Below are 22,223 nucleotides of genomic sequence, written 5' to 3'. Positions count from 1 at the left end.
CCCTAACGGTCCATGTATTACGCGGCAGCCGCACCGAGGCCTGCTTAGGGAGCAAAATGTGCTGATGTTGCAGTCGTATATTTATTTATTTATTTATTAGAACATACAGTAGGCCCAAGCAGGAGGGGCGAATACATAATATATGCAAAAAAGAACAGGTTTGGCAAAATTGAAAAATGTTAAATACAAGTTGTAAACACAAAATACAGCAATAAATACAAGGCTCAGATGCAAAATACAAAAAGTAAACGTAGAAATAAATGGCTCTCAAATTAAATGCTGTGAAGAAATCGAATATCGAAGCCAACACCTCCTATCGTTTTCCTCCTGGGCCTAAATATATATTTAGTGTCATTTATATAAGCCTCAGAAAAGCCGCTGTCTGGTAAAGACAAAAGGGGGGAGTGATTGCCTAGGAGTTTACAGTGGTGACTTTGCCAGTTCCTTTCTCCGGAACAAACAGCGTCGCCTTTCTGGTATTGCGCAGAGGGAAAGAAGGGGGGGGGGGGGGGGAGTAATGTTACGTAGTGGGCGACGGAATGTTTGGACAGTCTTATGACGATGACGACGCTGAGTGGCTACGTGAGCGCTGCCTTCAAGCCTCAGGTCGAGTTCCGACAAATTGAGTGGGGTCCTTTGCAGAGGTCTTACCGTAAGAATATTGTGCAGGTGGGGGGGGGGGGGGGGGGGGGGGGGCATGTAGAGAAGGGGTGGGTGCTCTTGAAAATGGGGAATGTAAATTTAGATGGACTAGAAAGAGGTGTATTCACGTGGAGATTGGAGGGGGGGGGGGGGGGGGGGGGGGTTACTAAAAGCTACCATTGTCACTTCCTTGCGCCGGCGAGTAACAAAAAACCTGAGAGTTATTTTTTGCCTTTTAAACATACTGTCCGAGGAAATATCGTTAAGAACCCCGCTCTCAAGCCTTCTAAACAATGATGTCATTCAAGTCAAACGGTATTCCCACGCTTTCGACGACTAACACTCGTCGCGTATCGCTAGTTTTTACTCCTCTTTCTTTTTGAGCAAGATCCGTTCCCACGCTTCGACGCCCCGTTTTCTTTTTTTAAACTCGCGTTTGGCGTCTCTATCGATAAGACAAAAAGAAAACGGGGTGCGATGAACTGCTAAAGCGATTCGTACCACCGCGCTGCCCTGCGTTTTCGAGCTCCTTATCTCCATGTCCGCTCATGTGCCATGGGCTGAAAACAAAAGCACATGGGAAGGAATGCGTCAGCACCCACCCTAACCCAACAGGCCACGTCAGTTAGTGGTAGTAATTTAAAGAACGCCGGCAGCTTCGAAAGCCAAACTTGTCCATCAATTCTTGACAAGAGCTTTTTTTGAGCGGGAGACCGTTTATGAACGCAATTTTTTCACATAATATAGGATTTCACTATAACATTCAATATATCCGCAGGGCACCAGACGGCAGCCTTGTTTTTATTTTTCTATTCACGTTTTTTGCTATAGTCAAAAGCGTTTCCCCCATGGGTTTTCTATGGCAGTCTTAACTGTTCGATGCAATCGATGGGAACACTTTAAAAGAAAGATTTTGCTACATATCAGAAGAATGGACCATTAAGGCCCCTATTTCCATAACAGTGTCTTACAATTTTCCAATTTTCAAAATTTCTATCCAAGAACGTTGGAAATGATTCTGTTAACGCGGTTTCGTCCATGTTTGTTTCTACGCTAGTCGCTGTTTGTTTGCCTCCTATCAGTAGGATGACGGTGGTTTCGGACCTCTACGCTTTCCCTTCTTGGCATAAAAAGTTGTTCCGGATAGCAACTCTGTAGCTATTCATTTGACAACCCAAACTGGCATTTTCACCACTCTACATCGAACAATTCCCACCTTTGTTTCTGTAGCCCCTCGCACGCAGTTTTTTTTTTTTTTTTCTCACCTCGAGGGGGTGAGTGGGAGGCTGCTCTGACCAGCTAGCAGGCTGATTACTATGTCCGACTCCTCGAGCGAGCAACGACTGCAGCATCGATCAACGGACTACCGGACTAGGGACCCTGACCACGGAAACGTCATTCCTTCACTCCTAAACGTGTCAGCAAAACATTTTCACCACCACCGCCACCTCTGCTGCTGTGAGATTGAACAATGATGAGCATACACTACGTGACGCAACCTTATCCGATCGCCCATAGCAGCTGGACCCAATTGAACGGAACTCTAGCACCACCTGAACTAACTTTCATATCCCAAAGGAGGATCGCTGCCAACAATGTATATCGTTGTGATATTGCTCTATATCGTTTTTGCACTGCGCCCGAGTCGAAACTTGGGAGCCATGGTCGGGCATCGAACCCGCGTCCTCGCGCTCAGCAGCACAACGGCGCAGCCGCGCTGCGCCTGACGCCGGAACGGTTGCAGCCGCGCAACTCTTTGCAAAGAAGCCTACGAGGCAGCACGTGCGGAGACGTGTTGTGTCTGCGGCAGGGCTGTTGGGGCGTGGCCCATTTACGGCGCAGGGGGAGTGAGGCATCGGGCAGCAAGAAACGTGGGCTCGAGTTTACGCGTGCAGCCGAGGTACTGGGCAGGCGAGTTCAAAGCACCTCAGCCTTGGATGATGCACGGCGTGGCCGCTCATTCGGCGAGCACGTTTTGGGGACACGGCGGCACCCAAGCGCCCGCCACGCCCACCACAGTTTAAGCAAAAAAAAATGAAAGTTTGGTTACTGCGTGTTGTCCACGTTAGGCTCCCACCGGCGGCATGTTGTCTCTCCTTTTTGTTTTGTTTTTTTCGAATCATCTCCTCTCTAAAACTAGTGCTAATTTACTTCTCCCTTTTAACAGAAAAGACAAAGCAGAAGAAAATATTTCCCCATGGTTTTCTTGGCTTCGCTCGCTGCTGGCTACTTTACCATATATACTCACGAGCTTTTGGAAGGGAGTAATTACTTATTGACAACCGTCCGAGCGCAGCCATACGGCTACGAAGGAAAGTTAAACAGCTTTCTCAGAAACTTCGTAGTTAACGAAACATTCGTCCTGGTCCGGGGTTCGAACCTGGGACCACCTTCCACTCCAGCTTTGGGGATTCCCCTAAACATTTGACCATCTTTTGGAACGTTGTGTAAAGAGCGGACTTTTACGGGAGACACCCTGAGCAATCGCTAGACATCAAATGTGCTTATTTCCAGCGACTGTAGTGTGCGACTATTTTCTAAATGCCCGCTCTATAAGCAGGCAAACTGTTTCACAATTCTAGCCACCAACTTTACCCAGCTTTCTTCTTTAATGGATTTCCTAGCGAGTATCTAATCTCCTCTTTTCTCGCCTGCTGCGCACGCTGTTGTCAACGTTTGTCGCGTGAATTGGCGAGCCTCGCGTGGCGGAGCAAAATTGGATATCACTGCTCTAAGGTGCCTCGCACCACAGATGACACAGGCGTGAGAAAAGAGAAGTCATAAGGCTCAACTTAAAACCAAAAACCCACAAAACAAAATTGCCGAAAAAACCTATGATGTTCAAGTGGTGGAGCATAGCCACACATGCTGGTTCACTATCACGCAGCATTATCAAAGGAACACGGTTCTATGATTGTCGACAAGCACTTATCAGTAAGCGAAAAGCGGTTTCCTTTGCGTTTAGAAGTGTTGTATGGAATAGTTTTATTAGTTGTACATGTGACTATCTCGGACCAGCTCAAGAATGAGCAAAGACAAAGAAAAAGGAGACTCAGGTCTACAGCGTTTTCTGGCATTTTATTAGAAGGTGAACACACTTTACGCCTACTGACAGCTTAGACGGGATAGCACGGGGGAACTTTCATTAACCGCTCAACGTAATTTTGATTTGGTTTATTGATTTACTGGAATTTAACATCCCAAAGCGAATGAGGCATGAGGGACGCCGTAGTGAAGGGCTCCGGAAATTTCGACCACCTGGGGTTCTTTAACGTGCACTGGCATCGCACAGTACACGGGCCTCTAGAATTTCGCCTTCATCGAGATTCAGCCGCCGCGGCCGGGATCGAACCCGCGTCTTTCGGGCCAGCAGCCGAGCGCCGTAACCGCTGAGCCAACGCGGCGGGTCCAGCGTAATTGTCGTTCTATAAGCAGAGATATGGCTTTATCAATACAGCGCCATCAGTACCGTATGATCTCAGTCACTGACAACAGCAACAATGCGGTGACAATAAATTGTTGGCACCAAGCCCTCTCCCTCCCCTCAATTCGCCCACCAAAGTTGATGGTTTATGGGGTTTAACGTCTCAAAGCGACTAAGGCTATGAGAGACGCCGTAGTGGAGGGCTCCGGAAATTTCGACCACCTGGGGTTCTTTAACGTGCACTGACATCGCACAGTACACGGGCCTCGAATTTCTCCTCCAAAGAAATTCAACCGCCGCGGCCGGGATCGAACCCGCGTCTTTCGGGACAGCAGCCGAGTACCATAGCCACTGAGCCACCGCGGCGGCTCACCAAAGTTGAGCTCACCTCCCCTACCCCTACTCGCTTAGTAGTGCTCTTGCTCGGCTTGCATGCATCTCCATCACCAGAAACAAAAAGTAGGGTTGAGTACCCCCCCCCCCCCACCCCCCCCCCCCCCCCCACCCCCCCCCCACCCAAAAAAAAAAACCTGATTACGCGTCCAGGCTTAACTGTGGCAGGTAATAATTGTAATTATCCTCTCGTTTTAATAATCAACTGTTACGAGTTGAAACATTGCGCCGGAAAGGCTGCAGCCAGTCTACAGTAGAGGCTAACACGATGTGAATAGAAAGTGGCTTGGAAAGCACCTAACTCTAAGCGTTTGGTGGGTCGTATTCTAGGCCCCCTGCCTCAAGAGCTCTACACCGCAAACACACCGCAATGAATAATATAGCCCGTGGTTTCATAATATAACCCGCGGCCTCCTTGTTTCTCGATCTCAGGTGCCGTACTGTGGTGGCATTTTCTAAAGATTCTTGGTCCGATCGATTCTCTCGCGGATGGCGGATGAAGTCACAGAAACCCGCTACCAAAGTCACAGAGGAAAGGAAGGACTACGCGAAGAATCGTTACAAAACAGGATCTACGTGTCTGTTTTTCAGATAATAGAATGCAATGAGAGGGATGATGATGATGCCGTAAACAAAACAAGCACAAGGGTGGGGCTGTCTGACGCGCTAGGGAAAGTAGTGTACGCAGTGGCGGCGGCGGATGTGGCCTGGAAGACTGCGTCACCGCGACGCCGACGCCTGTTACGAACGGTGGGCGTAGCTCGCTTTTCGCGCGTACGCTAATGATTACGCGCGCTACGCATCCGCGAGAAGTGCACGCGTTACTCATATCAAAACAACCTCCTCTCTGAATTATGAAGGAGATTTCACTTGCGCTGCGCTTAGGAGCAGCTTCAGTGTCGTAGTTCGAGCACGGTGCTTCGGTTAATTTTTAATATTACGCTGCTGCGTTCATCGGCGCCATTAATCATCGTTAACCTCTTCTGCGTCTACTGGAAGACGCCTTCGGTGGCCTTTTGCCTGCTCGCTCGAAAAAAGTCCTCAAATTTCGGTTGAGTCATGGTCTACACAGAATTTGGACTTCTGTCTTGCCGTTCCATGCACACGAAACACCCATGTATAAACACGGACTTACCGAAAACTAAGTCAGGGACTTCACTTCATCATCAGCCTAACTACTCCCACTGTAGGGCAAAGGCATCTCCCATGTCTCTCCACTCAACCCTGTTCTTTGCCAGTTGCGGCCACTGTATCCCCGCAAACTCCTTGATCTCATCCGCCCACCTAACTTTCTGCCGCCCCCTGCTACGCTCGCCTTCTCTTGGAATCCACTCCGTGACTTGACTCGAAGTAATTGAAACCTTCTAAGGCACGAATAATCATTTCCTTCAAAACTGGAAACCGTTTTCTTCATACCTTAGGACTTCGGACGAAATGAAAGAATGGGGAGGAAAACAGGACGCGCCAAATGTTGGTTTCGAACCCATGACCCAAACTCACCGCGGGCGACGCTAAGGAAATGTATGCGCCTGAGTTGGGTTGTTTTCTATGGTTTCTGGATCTTGTTAAAGCTCTGTTGGCATCTTCACCTTACTGCCGAACCACTATCCCTGAAGTTTGGCTCAAAGGGCCTAGACTTCTCACCACAAGACCTCGTGCTCCAAAGCCTGCCTTTCTTCATGTTGGCGTTTTTTTTTGTTTCTGGTTTTTGGTTTCTGAGGAAAGGAAATGGCGCAGTATCTGTCTCGCATCTCGACAGATACTGCGCCGAAGCGCGATACTGCCATCGAAACTGCCATCGAAACGCGGCCGCCGTGGTCGGGTTCGAACCCCGGTACTCCGGCTCAGTAGACGAGCGCCTTAACCACTGAGCCATCGCGGCGGGTAAGCGTTCTTCATAAGAATTCGTTGTTATGCCTCCATTACATACAGCACCTGCTTTACTTGCACGGAGAGTTCATTAGCGAGGCATCATATCTCTCCGCTCCTCAGCTACTCGCTCCGTTAGATCGTTAGCTGCACTCCAACCCCTCACGTCTCTGTGGCCATGTTTACGTCTTGAAGGCTTCAGGAAGTTCCACCCCCCCCCCCCCCCCCCCTCCCCACCCGCGTCCACTCTTCTCGACGCTGCAGCGGAGGCGACGAGACCGGACTGCCAAAGCATCGCACGTTGCGAAGCCCAAGCAGGCGCCGAGCAGCTCCCAGTAGGCGTTGGCGATACGAGACACCGGCGCCACCAGAACCGTGCCGGCCCGTGGCCGCTTGCGCATACCGCGAGTCCAGGAACGGAAACCGACCCACCCACGCGTCTTCTTTGCGCCGGACATGAGGTACACGTAATAGCCGTTGCGGCTGCAGCCCACTTCGGACAACGCATATTAATCAAGGGTGCTTCAAAACCCCGTAAACATGATCCGACTGCGTGCCCGGCCGGTCCCTGTTGTCCGCAACTGGCCCTCGTTGAAAAGCAACGAAGTGGCCTTGTGAGTGCGTGGAAGCAGCTTAGTGAAGCGAGCCATAAAAGGCAAGCAAAGCTTCTGGAAGACGCGCCTAATCGTGGACTCCTCACAAAAATTTATTTATACACTCCATAGACTGTCCATAGACTTTTGTCTATAAAGGCTATGGTCTCTCTATAGACAAATCCCAGAGAATAGTCTATAGGCAATACAAATCTTATACAGTCTATAGGCAATCTATAGATTTATGACCATACACTTTTAATAGACTTTTGTCTATAGAAAGTCTATAGACTATCAATAGACAAAATGTTATATCTATAGGAAGGCAACAGAGTCTATAAGAAGTCTTAGGCTGTCTATAGAGCATTTTTATAAGGGATCAAAAGTAGCCGCAACAATAGTATTGTCCCGTAGTGGTGACGACGGTCCAGCCAGCGAGGAAGACAGTGAAAGAAGGCTTCCAAAAGAAACTCTTTTTTGGGGCTGACCTGCGCCCGCAATGAACTGGATGATTCGGTGGAGGCGAAAGCAACAAGCGTGCTCGGCGGTCGTCGAAGAGGAAATGCCCGCCGCTTCCGGCCGTGCTTAATTTAAAGCTGATTGCGAACTTTCCAGATACGGTGTGCAAAATTACCGCAACAGTATGGAACAACATAGAATCGGCTCCGCCTGGACGCGATCAATTGAGATGAATCTATTCGTGCCTTGCATCACAAACAAAGCGATAAAGCAGCGTGCCGGCAGCTTTGAAGAATGCACAAACAGCACTAAGATTCGCGGCAGTATGCTATGGTATGGTAAGGCACGGTACGAAGCTGTGTGGCACGTGCAGTTTAACGTACAGGAGGTGCTTGTGTGCTATGAGAGACGTATTAAATGAGGTGTCTGGATTAATTTCGACCGCCTAGGACTCTAGCGAGCACTGAGAGAACACAACACACCACCATCTCTGCAGTTTAGTGGCCATCCGGACATCCGGATTCCCTCCTGCGAAGGAAACAATCGCTGAGTCAGATATGTTGTATAGCACTATCATAATATCTGGTGCCGCTGGTGCGCATATCCTGCACTTGTTTTCACGTATGTGATAGTTTTACAGCAACAGCTGAGTTTGATAATTTATCTGGGTTAACGGGGCTACAGCCGTAACATATCCTAACCGAACAGTCCTGCGTTAAACTGTCATATGAAGAGGACACTACCAAGATGGCCCTGAGCCATACTTGGCACGTAGTCCAAGAAGGGGTGCCCTCAAGAATGCACCGCTTGCAGTGTACCTGGGAACGGCTGTACAAGTAGGGGCCATACGGTGAGATGCGGTACAGTTATCGATCTCCCTAGTACAGCTACACCTCTCGGCACCTGGAGCTGGTACGTGCCATCGTACTAACCCTCTTTATCTCACGAAACAGGACGACCGCAAAAGAAAGACGACGATACGAGCGCTTCCCGTTCCTGTTGTGGTCGTCCTGTTCCGCGCTTTCGTCTCAAGATGAATAATGTACAACTCGTCATCTTACTGCACTGGCAGCAATTATGCCGGTATCGACATCAGGTATATGTATACCGAGCAGCCTGTTATTTGGATTACACCTCTGACGCCTAGGCAGCTCACCCATACACCGAAGCTGACTAGATAATCGCTATGCTTCGAATAATCAACTAACCGCCACGGTGGCTCAGTGCCTTGGCTTTCGGCTGTTGATCACAGGTCGTGGCTTCAATCTCGGCCGCCGCAGCTGCGTTTCGATGGAGGCGAAACACAAAAGTATCCCGAGTACTGTGCGATGTCAGCGCACTTTAAGAACCCCAGGTGGCCGAAATTAATCCGAGGCCCTATACTACGGTATCCCTCATAACCCGTGAGTCGCTTCGCGACATTAAAACCCCCTGTTCACAATTCGCACTTCCCGAATAATCTACTACAAGCTGGTATAATCACCAAACGGGGTACAGGTCGGTACGTGCTTAAAAAAACCACAGAACTTCAAGCGCATCAATAATGTCAGGTGAGCGCTTCTTCACACGAGATTAGAGAACGCTTTTGTAAACATCGTTTAAGGACTAACACTAAACGTCCTAACATCCACACATTGTCAAATGATTTGACCACTGCACCATTTCCACTGCTGCCAACGTGTACCCGACGACGATTGGAGAAGGCGAACTATTAAAGGGATTTCTCTCCGGTGCATGCCCTTGGCTGCACAAATTCAACACATTCGTGTACACAAGTAAAAGAAGTCTTCAAGTAAACATCTTTTTTGGACAGTGCTGCCATGGGCTCAGAAGATCCCATCCCCCCTAGTCAGAGCGATGAGTAGTAATTAGAAGGCGGATCGGGCAGGGACAGGCGTCCGTTCTCACCTTTGCGCTGCTGGCGTATCAGGCTATTATCTGCCTGCCGCAAATCTAAGCCAACCTGCCTACAGTCGCCATCTGCCGGCGAAGGTGCGAAGCGTCGTGACTTATTTGGTCTATTCGGCTTTACGGCGATAATTGTACGGACTACGTTATTCGATGGAAACGATGTCGTTCTAAGCGTCCTAGAATGTCGTAAACGAGAACTCTCTCGTTCACCTTCTCCAACGGTATGTAGCCTATGTGCGGCTCAGTCACACTGGGGATATCTGGAGTGGAGCGGACGTTGTCGAAGGTACCCCTGGTCACGAGATAAAGGTGTGCCTGGGTAACACCACTTTGACTCTCATATCGCTGCTTAGTCGCGAGATAGGGTGAAAAGTTTGGGAGTTTTTTGGCGGGCGGAGCGCCATGTGTTCGAGTTCATTTATACGTACTCCTCTGCCTGCAGCGACTCTCTGCAACTTTTGCATCTATCTCAAGGCTGAAACAGCAGTTGGAAGGACAGCATAAAAACACAAAGGATATTCTATAAATACTTTACTGCTTGCATAAAGACGAAATATTACTAGCAGAGCGGAGTCCGATAGGAATGAAGGAGGTTGGAATGAAGTAGTAAATTATACAACCACAAAAAAAAATAATAAAATGACAACACCTGACCTTCTGTAGCCGCATTAACCACTGCCGAAAAGCGGACCTCGAAAAACGCCACTTTCAAGTTCAAATCAGCAATTCTCACTCAAAGATGGATAGCACATGGGTACTTACATTATACGGGAACGGAGGGTATACTACGTCGAACATAGCCATCTGCGCTGTCACATGTACCCGATATGAAGTGCAAATTTCTTACCGCTAAATTTGGGAGCGCGAAAAGTCTTAAACGCAGAGACGTCCGTATTTTATCAAGCCACACGAGTCTCCGAAAACTCGAACAGAATCAGCCGTACCATTGCCAGGATAGCTGCTCGTGGCAGCCCCCTTACGCCTGCTTTGGAATAGGCACTTACATAGGACGTCGCAAGTGATCGCAGCGCTCCCCGCGGACTTCTACCGCATCCCTAGCCCTGACATGTGGACAAGCCTTGTGGGCCCCGACGCTCCAGCCGCTATAAGACCCGCCGAGGTGGTTCGGTGTATTTGGCGTTCGGCTTCTAATCCCAAGCTCGCCGTTTCGAAGAAGACGAAATGCAAAGACGCCCGTGTGCTGTGCGATGTCTACGCACGTCGAAGGAAGAACCCAAGGTGACCTATGAGTTAGCCCGTAGCCCTCCACTACGACGACCCGCGTAGCCCGTGCGTCGTTTCCGGACGTTAAGCCAAATGTACCACGCAGAAGTGCCAGCCGCTATGTTCTCGGTGAGGTTTTGTAGAGCAGGTACGTTTAAAGTGAGCTCTTTTTTATAAAAATCCTCCTTAATTAGGCGGACATAGACGACACAGTACACACTAAGAGGATTCTGGTGTGGGCTAGTTGGTTCATGCTTAATAAACAGATTCACAACAGCGCTACGGAACAAGGACACAAGGAACACGAAAAACACAGGACGGGCGCTGTACACACGATAGCAATTAAGTGATACCACTCAAAAGAATAGTATGCAAGTGATGTACTCTGTTGTGCTTTCACCTATCGGCCCTTTGACCTAGAGGCTAACAATAAGCGTAAAAACAGAGCAGCGAAGATAGCGGCATGCAGAAAGGAGAATTCTAGGGATAAAGTTAAAAGGCAGGAATAAATCAGCGGTGATTAGAACATAGGATTCAAGTTAATTATATACTTGTCGAAAAGCAGATTTATAAATGGATTTGACAGGGGGAGAATCACATAGGTAACCGCTGGTTTTTTAGTGCATTTTTTTCTTAGGTTTCTTAGCCCCTTTTCACATGTAATTTTGCTTTATACGCAGTGTTTCTTTTTTTTTGTTTTTGGCGACAGAAATTAACATTAAAGAATATCTCCGTAGTTCAGTGCAAGTGTTTTGTACTTTTGATGAATCCCAATTGTGTATAATGCGGCTTTTCCTTGCTTTCTCTGTATTTGTCAAATGCGTACTTGAACTGTGCTGTTAGAGCTGCTGACCTGCCTGTGCTGCAAGTTTTTCTTCGACAAGGGCCTGGTCAGGCGATCATTGTTATTTTCCTTTGCCTCTGGCCCATGATAGCACTTATGCAAAAAGGGGCAATAAACAAACAAACAAGCGAAAAACAAACAGAGCGAACCACAAGAGAAGGAAAACGCATTGTAGAACGGAAGAGAGTGGGCTGGGAAGACGAGATTAGGAAATTTGCTGTAATACGGTGGCTAGAGTCACTGGATTAGCGGCCGCGCGGCGGTCAAGGGACACGTCTCTAGTAGCAGGTAATGGAAGTGGCGTTTGTCCTGCAGTGCGCACCCGTAAGCAATATGAGAGAGCAAACTTTTTGCGCGAAAATTCTCTCGTTATTTTTCGACTAAATTTGAGAACGATTTATGGGTATTATACTAAAAAAGAAAAAATTGTTCGAAACCGACAACACTCTGCTTGTCACACATAGTTATGAACTAATCAATGAATTAATGACCTTAGTTCCCTCCCTTATTGCCCATGGCTGTACGTAGCCAGGGTGATGATGCTTAGGGCACCGATGTATCTAAAAGACAATTTGGACGAGTAAATTTTGGTAAAATTGACTGCCTGGTTGTCTATAAAAACTTTTAGTGCGATTTCTTTTTGTTGTGTCCAACACTGCTGCGAAATTTGAGACGTTTCTCAGCTTACTACATATATTTTTCTTCCCTTCTCCGCAAAGACCTCCTGGCTGAAGATCGGTTACGCGTAGTGATCGCTTGCCTTTTTTCCTAATGGATACCGTTTCCGTTATATGTTGTCCCTGTGGAAACAATATAAATAGCACAGTGAGGAAACACGACCCCGAAAAGAAGTGACATAGGTGTCACGTACCACAGGCGCTGACGGTCATTTCATTGGATTGTAAGTGACCTAAGCACTTTTCAACTTCGGTCGACACAAGTATAAGTGTCCCATAGTGTGTCCTGGTTAGACAAGATGACGATGAGAGCCTGTGGGGCCTCCTGCGCCACTGCATTTTCTTGTTGCCTACACGTACACTGCTTCCTATTTCATTCCTTAGTTCTTGTAATTTTTGTGCCTTTCCAGCTTTCGGCTAATCTTACACCTTTTTCTATTCAGTCGACCTTAGCCAGCTTCCCTCCGCAGTTACAGGAGACAATCAAACGGCTGAGTTACTTTACAGAGCGTGTTGCAACCAACCAGCTTCTCCATGTTTGATTCACTGGGCAAGAAAATTAACGCAAATCACTTGCCTCCGGCTTCTGGTATTCACGATATCGGTCTACGGTCAAACCTTTGCCGACATGGAAAGAAAACTTAAACAAAAGACATGCCAGAATTGATTGTAGTAGATGCACTGAGCCTTATACGAGCGCGCTGCTATGCGCTGTATCTGTATATGAAAATAGCAAAAAAAAAAACTCTTATGAGATCCTCGGTGTGTCGTTTCAAAACGCTAGTAGCCAAACGTTCGCTGTATCCGAGGTTTACATACTACAGTTCGTTATATCCGATGTGGCACACTTCGGTTCATTATATCCGAGGTACGCGAAGTTCATTACATCCGAGGTCCAGACACGAAAGTTCGTTGTATCCGAAGTTAACACACTAAAGTTTGTTATATCCGATGTAATATTCTAAGGTTCTTTATATGCGATGATAACGCATGAAAAGTTAATATATCGGAGGTGGCACACTAACCTTCGTTATATCCGAAGTAGTGCACTATATTCGTTCGTAGCTCGATGAGCAGGTTGCCGTCTACCTACCGTGGCAGGTGAGCCAACTGGCTACCGACAAACGGCGGTGACCATTTTCGTTTGCCTTGACCCCTCTCACGCTTACACATTAAAAGTTCGCTCGGCCCACCTTCTCATCCTTTTCAGGACTCGTTATCTGCAGCCCCATGGCGCTTATGTAGGACACACAACTACAGTTTTATTGCAAGCACTCCAGGAGCACGGGGACCCTGCGACCACGGATGCCAGCCTCGCAGTGCACATGTCTCCATGTCCCTCATTCTTCAGTCTCGAGTGGGTAACACTCTCCTAGGCCAGTAGGTGAACGCTGATGTTTCAGGTTACGACACACGAGGTCAGGTCCGGCGCCGCTTACCTCGGGGAAAATCCGCTCAGTAATCGCTGTAGACACTTCGGAATCGCTTCGCGCCACTCTCCCTCCCACATCCAGAGCCACCGCTCCTGGACGGGTGTCTTCGCCTCGTCGCTCCGGCGTCCAGCGGGGGAAGGGGTGAGGAAGGGGGCAGCGTTAGCCACCGGCGCCGCCTCCTCCCTGAGGAGCGCAGCGTCTGCGGGCAGCGGCGGCCGGTCAAGGTCCTGGCATGTTATAAGCCTCCCTCGGTGCCGCGGGCCGCCGTCTCAGTGGAGCGCCGTGCGCCGACCGGTTCGCACCGCGCCTCCTCCGCCGAAGTCGTCCCCTGACGCCGTCGACGCCACTCCTCGACCCACCGGCACGACGCTCGCGCCGAAGAAGGGGTGTGTGTGTGCCTTCTCCGCGTGCTGCGCCTTCCTCGCCGCTGACAGCGGACTCGTCACTCGCCCTACTGCTCCCGTGTGGCTCACCGGGGTAGCGGCCACCCGCTAGCGTCACGATGATGATCTCCTCTTTAATCCCGGTGCTCCTGGTGTTCGCGTCTTGCGCTCGGTTGTCGACGGCGCAGCGCGGAGGTTCTCGCGGATCGACGTCGTCGTCGTCTTCGTCTAACGTGCCTGTGCCTAGGGTGGATCGGAGTCTTATGGACTGGGCTCTGGAGCAGGGACAATTAACGTGAGTAGCCGGTGATAGTGGCATCTTTCTTTTCTTTTTTTCCTTTTTGCCGCGATGAATTTCGATCCTGGCGAGAACAGCTGAGAAAGTCCGTAATCCACTTCTAAGTACCTGACCTGTCTCCGGGTTGTGGTCTAGCTGAGATTGCTCTGAGCTCCCAGCCATTGGCGAGGCTGTGAGAACCCGAGCGGGATGAAGAACTGTGCACTCCGGTTTTGACCTCTGAAGATGTCAGAGAGGAAGGTACCTGTGTGAAGTGTACTCCTTCCTGCGAGATACGTGAGGAATTGTTCGGAGTCATGCTTGCATCGAGACTTACAACATACTCTCGCTATCGGGTGCGTCCAATATGCGGGCAAAAAGAATCCCTGTAGAAGATAATCCTCATAGTTCTTCGTATGACCCCATCTTTCTTTGACTTCTTCGAAATGCTTCTTCGGAATGAAAGAGCACTGAGCCAGAAAATTTGCCTTCTACGGACTGCTGTGGGGAGTGAGGTCGTGGTATGCTCTAGAGACGTCAGGTAGGATAAAATGAGGCCCCATCGAACCTGCTCCATTTGTGCGAATGTACATAAGCGAAAGGAAAAGTATAGACGCACTTCATGTGAATCTCCCGGTTGTTTTCCCTTTTTCTGTCTATAACTTCCAAAAGAGTAATAAAGAATAGTCGTCTGATGTCGCGAACTTCCAGGACTGCATTCAGCCACAAGATAGCCAGGCTTAAACGCTACGTACTTTGCATATTGATCTTACCCGCGATCGAATAATTCCTCGATTTTGCGCGAACAATGCTCGTCGGAAAACAAACAAACAGTCCGACTCCGTTGCTCTTGCCGACCGTGGGAGAGTATCCGTCCTAAATAATACAGTACGCCCCCGAATGGAAGGGTGACGACCCCCTGCCCTATCGGGAAAGTTTATGAGATAAGCACGCGTGCTATCTATCGCCCGGCCGAACGCTTTGCTGCCAGGTTTGCTGAAGGATGGCGCGAGATCGCAGTACAAGGACAACCGAGCGCATGTATCTACACGCGCCCGCCCTTGGCGCCCTTCTCTACGGCAAAGAGCAGCGAAACGAGCTTGCATCCTTCACCTCAGTGCATATGCCGGAGGAAAAAAAAAGCACAGCACCTGAAGCTCCGTTACAAATCACGAAGAGTGACTGTCATTAACGCTCGTGCAAGAAACTCAGTGCAGGGCGAGTTAATGAGGCGGCGGACAAAGTTGGGGTAACCTTGGGCGGCGTCGGCCACAGCCATAAACTATGCGTCATGAACGACGGCAATCGTGTAGCAGTGTGCTTATTCGTTTTTCTTTCGTTTTTTTCCCCCGTCTTTTAACATTTTCGAAAGACGTAAAGCACTGAGAACATCAGCGCAGAGTAGAGCGCGCACCTTGACTCACGTTGTTGTCGGTGTTTTTTTTACACGGCAATCTTCGTCACGCGGTTAGCCTTTCATTTCTCCACTGCGTGCTGATTGTTCACTGCAAACTCACTTCTGTGAACGCCGTTATTATGCTTAGGTAAGGGTTCCCGTACCCCATCCTTATAAAAGTGGTCTATAGACTGTCTATAGACTTCTTATAACCTCTACTGCCTTCCTATAGATATGAACTTTTTGTCTATTCATAGTCTATAGACTATCTACAGACAAAAGTCTACTGAAAGTGTATGGCCATAAATCGATAGATTGTCTATAGACTGTCTATAGCATTTGTATTGCCTCCTGGAGCAGTCTATAAGATTTGTCTATAGGAAGTCTGTAGGCTCTATGGACAAAAGTTTCTGGGCAGTCTATAGAGGCTGTCTAAAGAAATTTTTGTAAGGGCATCAGCAGCATCTACTGATACCCAAGATTTGTTTGTCCTGGCTGAATTAAGAGGGTTTTGCCGTTTGTTTTAGCACCGTTATGAGGTTAGGAACTCGTTTAGACGAACTGCTTTTCACCCAAAATATCGTGCAAAGAAACTCCAGCACTAGTATGTTATTTGTGGAAAATCACGGCTGAAACGTCTCATTTAGCTAAACGACACTGCTACGGTGCCCTTGGAGCAAAGGTCTCAGCTGTTGGAAGAGCTAGTTTTCGAAGTATTACGATAAATAAACTAACGGAACTGACATGCATAGCATCTGCTCCTGAGATCCCGCCACTTCTCATGTCCTCTGGAATGCTATGACTTCGGGACCAGTTAAGTGGAAATGAACATGGAGCCGGCGGCGTGATGGAAGCTGACCCTTATTTCCTCTTACGTCATCTTGGCTGAAACTGCACTTGCTATTACAGCAGTATTAGCAGCGCGACAGGTATTTCAAAACTTGTGCTATAAATTCTTACAGTTTATATTAAAACTTTCTGAAGCAGAAATGGAGAGGCTGCGTTTTATTTAAAGGCTACGGTACTCAACTAACTCGTACCGACCCGGCTGTGTTCTTTCTCTCCCTTTTGGGACGCTAGAACGCTGCCTGTTTAAAGCCACGTCCATCTGGATATTTCCATTCAGAGGACACTTCCAGAATTCGGGTAAAGGTGGGACATTGCAAGAGCTGCCACATCCTGGTCTACACGACTCCCATATTGGCTCAGAATTCCCCGAAAACATTGTCCTCGCCCAGCGTGCAGCCGTTTCCGCTCACGACATATTACGCGGACGGCGGCGCCACTGCCTTCGAGACAGCGCCCTTTAGAGTCATCGCTGTGAAATGATCAGAGAGCATATCCATCGGAATTTTGCTGCTCACTTTCCACCCCACGTGACGTCATCATTTTCGCCCTCCTTACGCCTATGACTGCACCACTATTCGCCCGCTGGCCTGCACTTTTACAGCCGGCGTTCGCAGCTTTTTTTTTTCTTTTTTTTAAATTGCGCAAAAGCGCCATTCGACACAAGAGAGTCATTTATACATATGCAGGCCTGTGTCCGCTATAAATGCCAACGATCCCCAGTGTTGGGGCCCACGGGTCCAGATTCGAGTTTCTGGTGGTCGACGGGGTGCAAATCCTGAATGCCCAGGTGTCGCTTGCGTGCCTCCCGAAGTACGGGGAAAGTAAGAGAAGAAAGTGGTCTAGCGTCGCCTCTGTAGCGGTAGCGGGGCAGAAGGTTTGGTTTATTGGGGTTTAACGTCCCAAAGCAACTCAGGCTATGAGGGACGCCGTAGTGAAGGGCTCCAGAAATTTCCATTACCTGGGATTCTTAAACTTGCACTGACATCGCACAGCACACGGGCCTCTAGAATTTCGCCTCCATCGAAATTCGGCCGCCGCGGCCGGGATCGAACCCGCGTCTTTCGGGCCACCAGCTGAGTTCCGTAACCACTGAGCCACCGCGGGGTAGTTTAGAGGAGGACTTTGTGATGTCCAGGAGGCCCTGATGGCAGGCTTCACTGTAGCAGCCACCAGGATTCTCCTCAACGCCACCTCCGCACGGCGAGTTAAACCGCCAGTAAGGCTGGATCCCCGCGGTGGATTTAAAGCTCGCGTGGAGAGGTTACGAGCTATAGCTGCGAAGGCGTCGAACTGAGAGCTTCGCGGCGTGACCGCCATGACCGCCGCGGTCTAGTCTACGTAGCGCTTAGCACACGCTAACCAAGCCCTCCCTTTCTCCTCCAACTGCGGGAATGCCACATGCCACACTGTAGCGGAGGCGCCACGGCCAATTTCGCTGGGCGCTCGCCTGCCGCGCCGCATATATGTATGTAATACAAAACGACGCATCCTTTCATTCCGCTTGTAGATCGTTTTCGCGGCGGACCGGCGCAATCCACTCGGGCACCAACCATTACTGCGCCTCGCCGCAATATCCTCCTGTATTGCGGACAACCTTGGCTCAAAGCTACGAGGTGCGCTGGGGTAGAACGGAACTGAAGAATAAGCGCTGCGTTTCCGAGCGAAGAAGATCATTACTGAAGGGTATGCAGCGTCAGCCGGGATTATATGTATCTATACGTGCAACTTGTTCGTAGACGATGAGGAGACCAGGAAGGTTCGGAAGGGAAACAGAGCTTCCTGCACATAAAACAGACATCTACAGTTTCAAAGGGTCGCTTAATCTGACACTAAACCTGGTAGCCTTTAAACAAGCATTGAATACCAGCTAAAGCTGGCCCATAGCTCGATGAACGAACATTTCAGTACCAAAATGTCTGTTTTGTCTGCAAACGGAGCCCTTAATAATATACATGGGAACAAAAAAAGAGTACGCCGTCCTTTTGCGCACTCCCTTTTATAAAAGGGTGTGCGCTAAAGGTCAACTTACTCCCTTTCTACTGCTTTCTGTTTAGAGCTTAGGAAAAACCGAAAAAATATAAACTGGTGCTCAGTGCCACGATGTTTTTGTTGCACAACTAATTTGAGTCAATGTCAAAGAAGGCTTTCTGTTGCACAGAAGAGAAAACGAAGATTACGCGCCTGAATACTAAGGTCTCTTTTTGTTTCGCAACCTCATCGAACACTTTTACTGCACAAGGCATACGAAACGAAAAGCTAAAAGCGGAAAATAAATTTATTTATTTATTTATACAAAAACACTTCAAACCAACTATTCCGCCCAAGCAGGAGTTCTGGCCCGTTACTCTACATTAGACTAAATGTGAACAGACGGAAAGAAATCAGTTGGCAACGCAGATGACAGGTGGTTCATTGGTTCACTGGGGTTTAACGTCCCAAAGCGTTTCAGGCTATGAGAGACGCCGTAGTGAAGGTCTCCAGAAATTTCGACCACCTGGGGTTCTTTACCGTGCACTGACATCGCACAGTACACGGGCCTCTAGAATTTCGCCTCCATCGAAATTCAACCACCGCGGCTGGGGTCGAACCCGCACACTTCGGGTCAGCAGCCGAGCGCCGTAACCACTGAGCCACCGCGGATGACAGATGGTGAAGTGATGTTGCAATGACTGGCATGGAATGTCCAAGATGATGCACAAGTCCACGCACGCTCAACGATAGCAGACGTGCCTCTTGCACGGCATTAAAAAGTGTGTAAGCTTATGACAAGCGTTGTTTGGTTTGGTTTGGTTTGGTTTGGTTTGGTTTGGTTTGGTTTGGTTTGGTTTGGTTTGGTTTGGTTTGGTTTGGTTTGGTTTGGTTTGGTTTGGTTTGGTTTGGTTTGGTTTGGTTTGGTTTGGTTTGGTTTGGTTTGGTTTGGTTTGGTTTGGTTTGGTTTGGTTTGGTTTGGTTTGGTTTGGTTTGGTTTGGTTTGGTTTGGTTTGGTTTGGTTTGGTTTGGTTTGGTTTGGTTTGGTTTGGTTTGGTTTTATGGGGTTTAACGTCCCAAAGCGACTCAGGCTACGAGAGACGCTGTAGTGGAGGGCTCCGGAAATTTCGACCACCTGGGTTTCTTTAACGTGCACTGACATCGCACAGTACACGGGCACCTCTAGAATTTCGCCTCCATCGAAATTCAGCCGCTGCGGCCGGGATCGAACTCACGTTTTTCGGGTCAGCAGCCGAGCACCGTAACCACTGAGCCACCGTGGCGGGGTTTACTCTACATTAGACTAAAGGGGAATAGACGGAAAGAAAGTCTGCAGGCAACGTAGATGACAGGTGGTGAAGTCATGTTGCAATGACTGGCATGGAATGTACAAGATGATGCACAAGTCCACGCATGCTCAGCTGTAGCAGACATGTCTCTGGCATCAGATTAAAAAGTGTATATACGTAAGCTTATGACGAGCGTTGTGCCTGTATAGTTCTGATCATTGTAGATGATACCGCGTGTAGCTTGCCCGACGCCATCGAACATTGGAGTGAATCCGCTCACGTATTCTATTATCGCATTCCCTTTCTACAGGCCGCTCGCATTTGAGGCACGTGCCGACACGCGATTAGAACGCTAAGAATGCGCCGCGCTTTAGGGAGGCGATAACCTTGCGGCGCGCTCGTAATAGATCGAACGTGAGTCGGATAATCGCATACGCGCCGATTACGACGCTTCGAGCTGGCTCGTGCCTTTTTTGTAAGGGGCCTATTAACCTACCCGCCGGTCGGGTCGCTCGCGCGCCCGCATCTCCGCAACCGCCCACCCCGGTCTGGGCGAAACTCTAATTCTCCTTCGGCTTATACCCCGCACGCGTAATTTACCTCATCACTTGATTCTCTTACCCCAAGAGGAAGAAGGGCTAAAATTGCGTCCTCGCGGGTTAGACTTTCATCGAGCTGCATCAGATGCTCCTTCGTTCCTGTGTATAGCGTTGTCTAATGAAATCAGTTTTTTTCCTTGCGGAGAACCCTATTTGAAACTGTTCAAGGAAAGACAAAACGCGTTGATATGATCTTGATCACATGCGCGCGATAAGTATCTTGTTGCGATTGGAGAAAGCCTGTTGGTGGTACACCGTCTTGAAGTTTTTACGCAGAGGATCCGCAACAGTTTATGTTGCCACATCCGGCATCACCCAAGGACTCCCAGGCTCCACGGTTTGCGGCTGGGAAGAATTTGGCATATGTGGGTTTATCGAGCCGAAAAAGCAAGTGGGATGTGGGAGATGCCGTATATGGTAGTGGGCTTGGGTTTAGTCTTGACCCTGTAGGCTTCCTCAACGACATCTTACAGCACACAGATGTGTTTGTAATTTCACATTCTTCGGAGATTGTATCACGTGACCTTGGGCTCAGTGGCCGAAAGGCCAAAGCCACTAAGCTATAGGAAGAAATGAGTGTGTATACACTCGACGGTTTAAGTGATATCAGCGCTGAAATCACTTAAAATAACCGCATATTTACACAATAAGCTAAGACCAACTTCCTGTTCTTTTGTGTAGACTCGTATGTCACTTTCGGTCTTTTACCATCATGGAGGCGTCGGTTACCAGCTCTTTCGGCGTTATTATATCGACAGGCTTTTTTGTTTAGTTTATGATTTACACTCAGTGAGCCCTTCGGCCGAAAGGCGAAAGTTACGAGACTATTGACTATACTGTCGAGTACAACGAAGGGAAAAGAGGAGGCAAGACCTCCACTATCGTCTGCTAGTACGCGAAAAACTGCCCCATCAGATACCCCTCCACAACCTCAAAGCCTAATGCCCTTGTAAAGCCGTCTTCTTTCCGCCGCCGGCGATCTCAGCCTTTCACAACCCCATAACCAAGATGATGCCTAGGCTGACAACATCGCACACGCTTCCCGCGGAGACAGGCAGAGCCGCTGCACGGCGACGCATCATTGCCTCGTCAACGCGCGAAGAGGTGAAAGAAGAACCGCCGACGGAGACGAAGGAGACGCGGGGAATAAATCGACGAGTAAAATAAAAAGAGAGACAGAGAACAAACAAAGAAAGATACGCGAGCAGCCCCTGTACGGGCAGCGCCTCAATCAATGAGCCCGCGATTGCGACAGGAGCGCAAAGCCTGTCCGTCGGATCAATGAGTCTGTCGACACCGCGGCCGCTTCTTCTTCTTCGGTTGTGTTCCTTACGAAGCTCGCTGCGGGAGAGATTCAAAACAGAGAAGCAGGGGCTAGCGTAGGGAAACAAAAGGCGGAGAGCGCGCGGGTATTGGCGCGACGTTCCTTCGAAGACGGGGCAGGATGCATGGCGGGCGCTGATCAGGGTTACGCAACCGCCGCGCTGCGGCAGACACTAAAAGGCCATTGTGCCTTACCGTCCAAAGGGCGATAGACTCTCAGCAGCAACGCGGCTACTGTTTTACCCGCTGCCGGCTTTAAAACTAACGCATTGTTCCCAGCAGCGAGGGTTTAAACGGCGTGGCTCGGCTTTATCGCCTTTGTGGCGTGTATGGGCTGCAAACGAGGTGTCTGTGTGTGTTCGGAGGCGGAACGGGGAGAAGCTTTGTTCAAACTCTCCGTTAAATCTTTTTAGTTTTTTTTTTCTTTCGGCACCGAGAGTTGATCTTGCCATATAGCTCGACCCCGCGTATATCATTCGTGAAGCTCGTCAAGTCTTATGAGCCTGCGCTTTGGGTGATGATCACCGGTGGATGGCGCACCAAGCGCTGCGTACCGCGGCTTCCAACGGGATGCTTCGCAATTTAACCTCGCTGTCAATAAATAGCCTTCGGGCATGATGGCGAACAACGGGCACTTCGTCCCATCAGTGCGCCCGTTACAATACGTTTG

At 49.2% G+C, this 22,223-nt stretch overlaps 2 protein-coding genes across 2 annotated transcripts in view; one reads left to right on the top strand and one right to left on the bottom strand.

The window, feature by feature from the left end:
- LOC149336261 (solute carrier family 60 member 1-like) overlaps nucleotides 1-22,223 on the bottom strand; it is a 309,160-nt gene that overhangs the window by 114,142 nt on the left and 172,795 nt on the right. The window lies entirely within an intron of this gene.
- Nucleotides 13,726-22,223, top strand: part of LOC149336264 (uncharacterized) — a 102,709-nt gene continuing 94,211 nt past the window's right edge. Inside the window, exon 1 of the mRNA XM_089552794.1 lies at nucleotides 13,726-14,147. Coding sequence (XP_089408920.1) covers nucleotides 13,972-14,147 — 176 coding nt within the window. The 5' untranslated portion in view covers nucleotides 13,726-13,971. The remainder of the gene's footprint in view (nucleotides 14,148-22,223) is intronic.

Source organism: Amblyomma mixtum, chromosome 7 (assembly GCF_055824585.1).
Source record: "Amblyomma mixtum isolate Tamu chromosome 7, ASM5582458v1, whole genome shotgun sequence".
In the NCBI taxonomy this organism is placed as follows: Eukaryota; Metazoa; Arthropoda; class Arachnida; order Ixodida; family Ixodidae; genus Amblyomma; species Amblyomma mixtum.
Note: the sequence above shows the minus strand (reverse complement) of the source record. Positions and strands in the feature narration are given on the sequence as shown.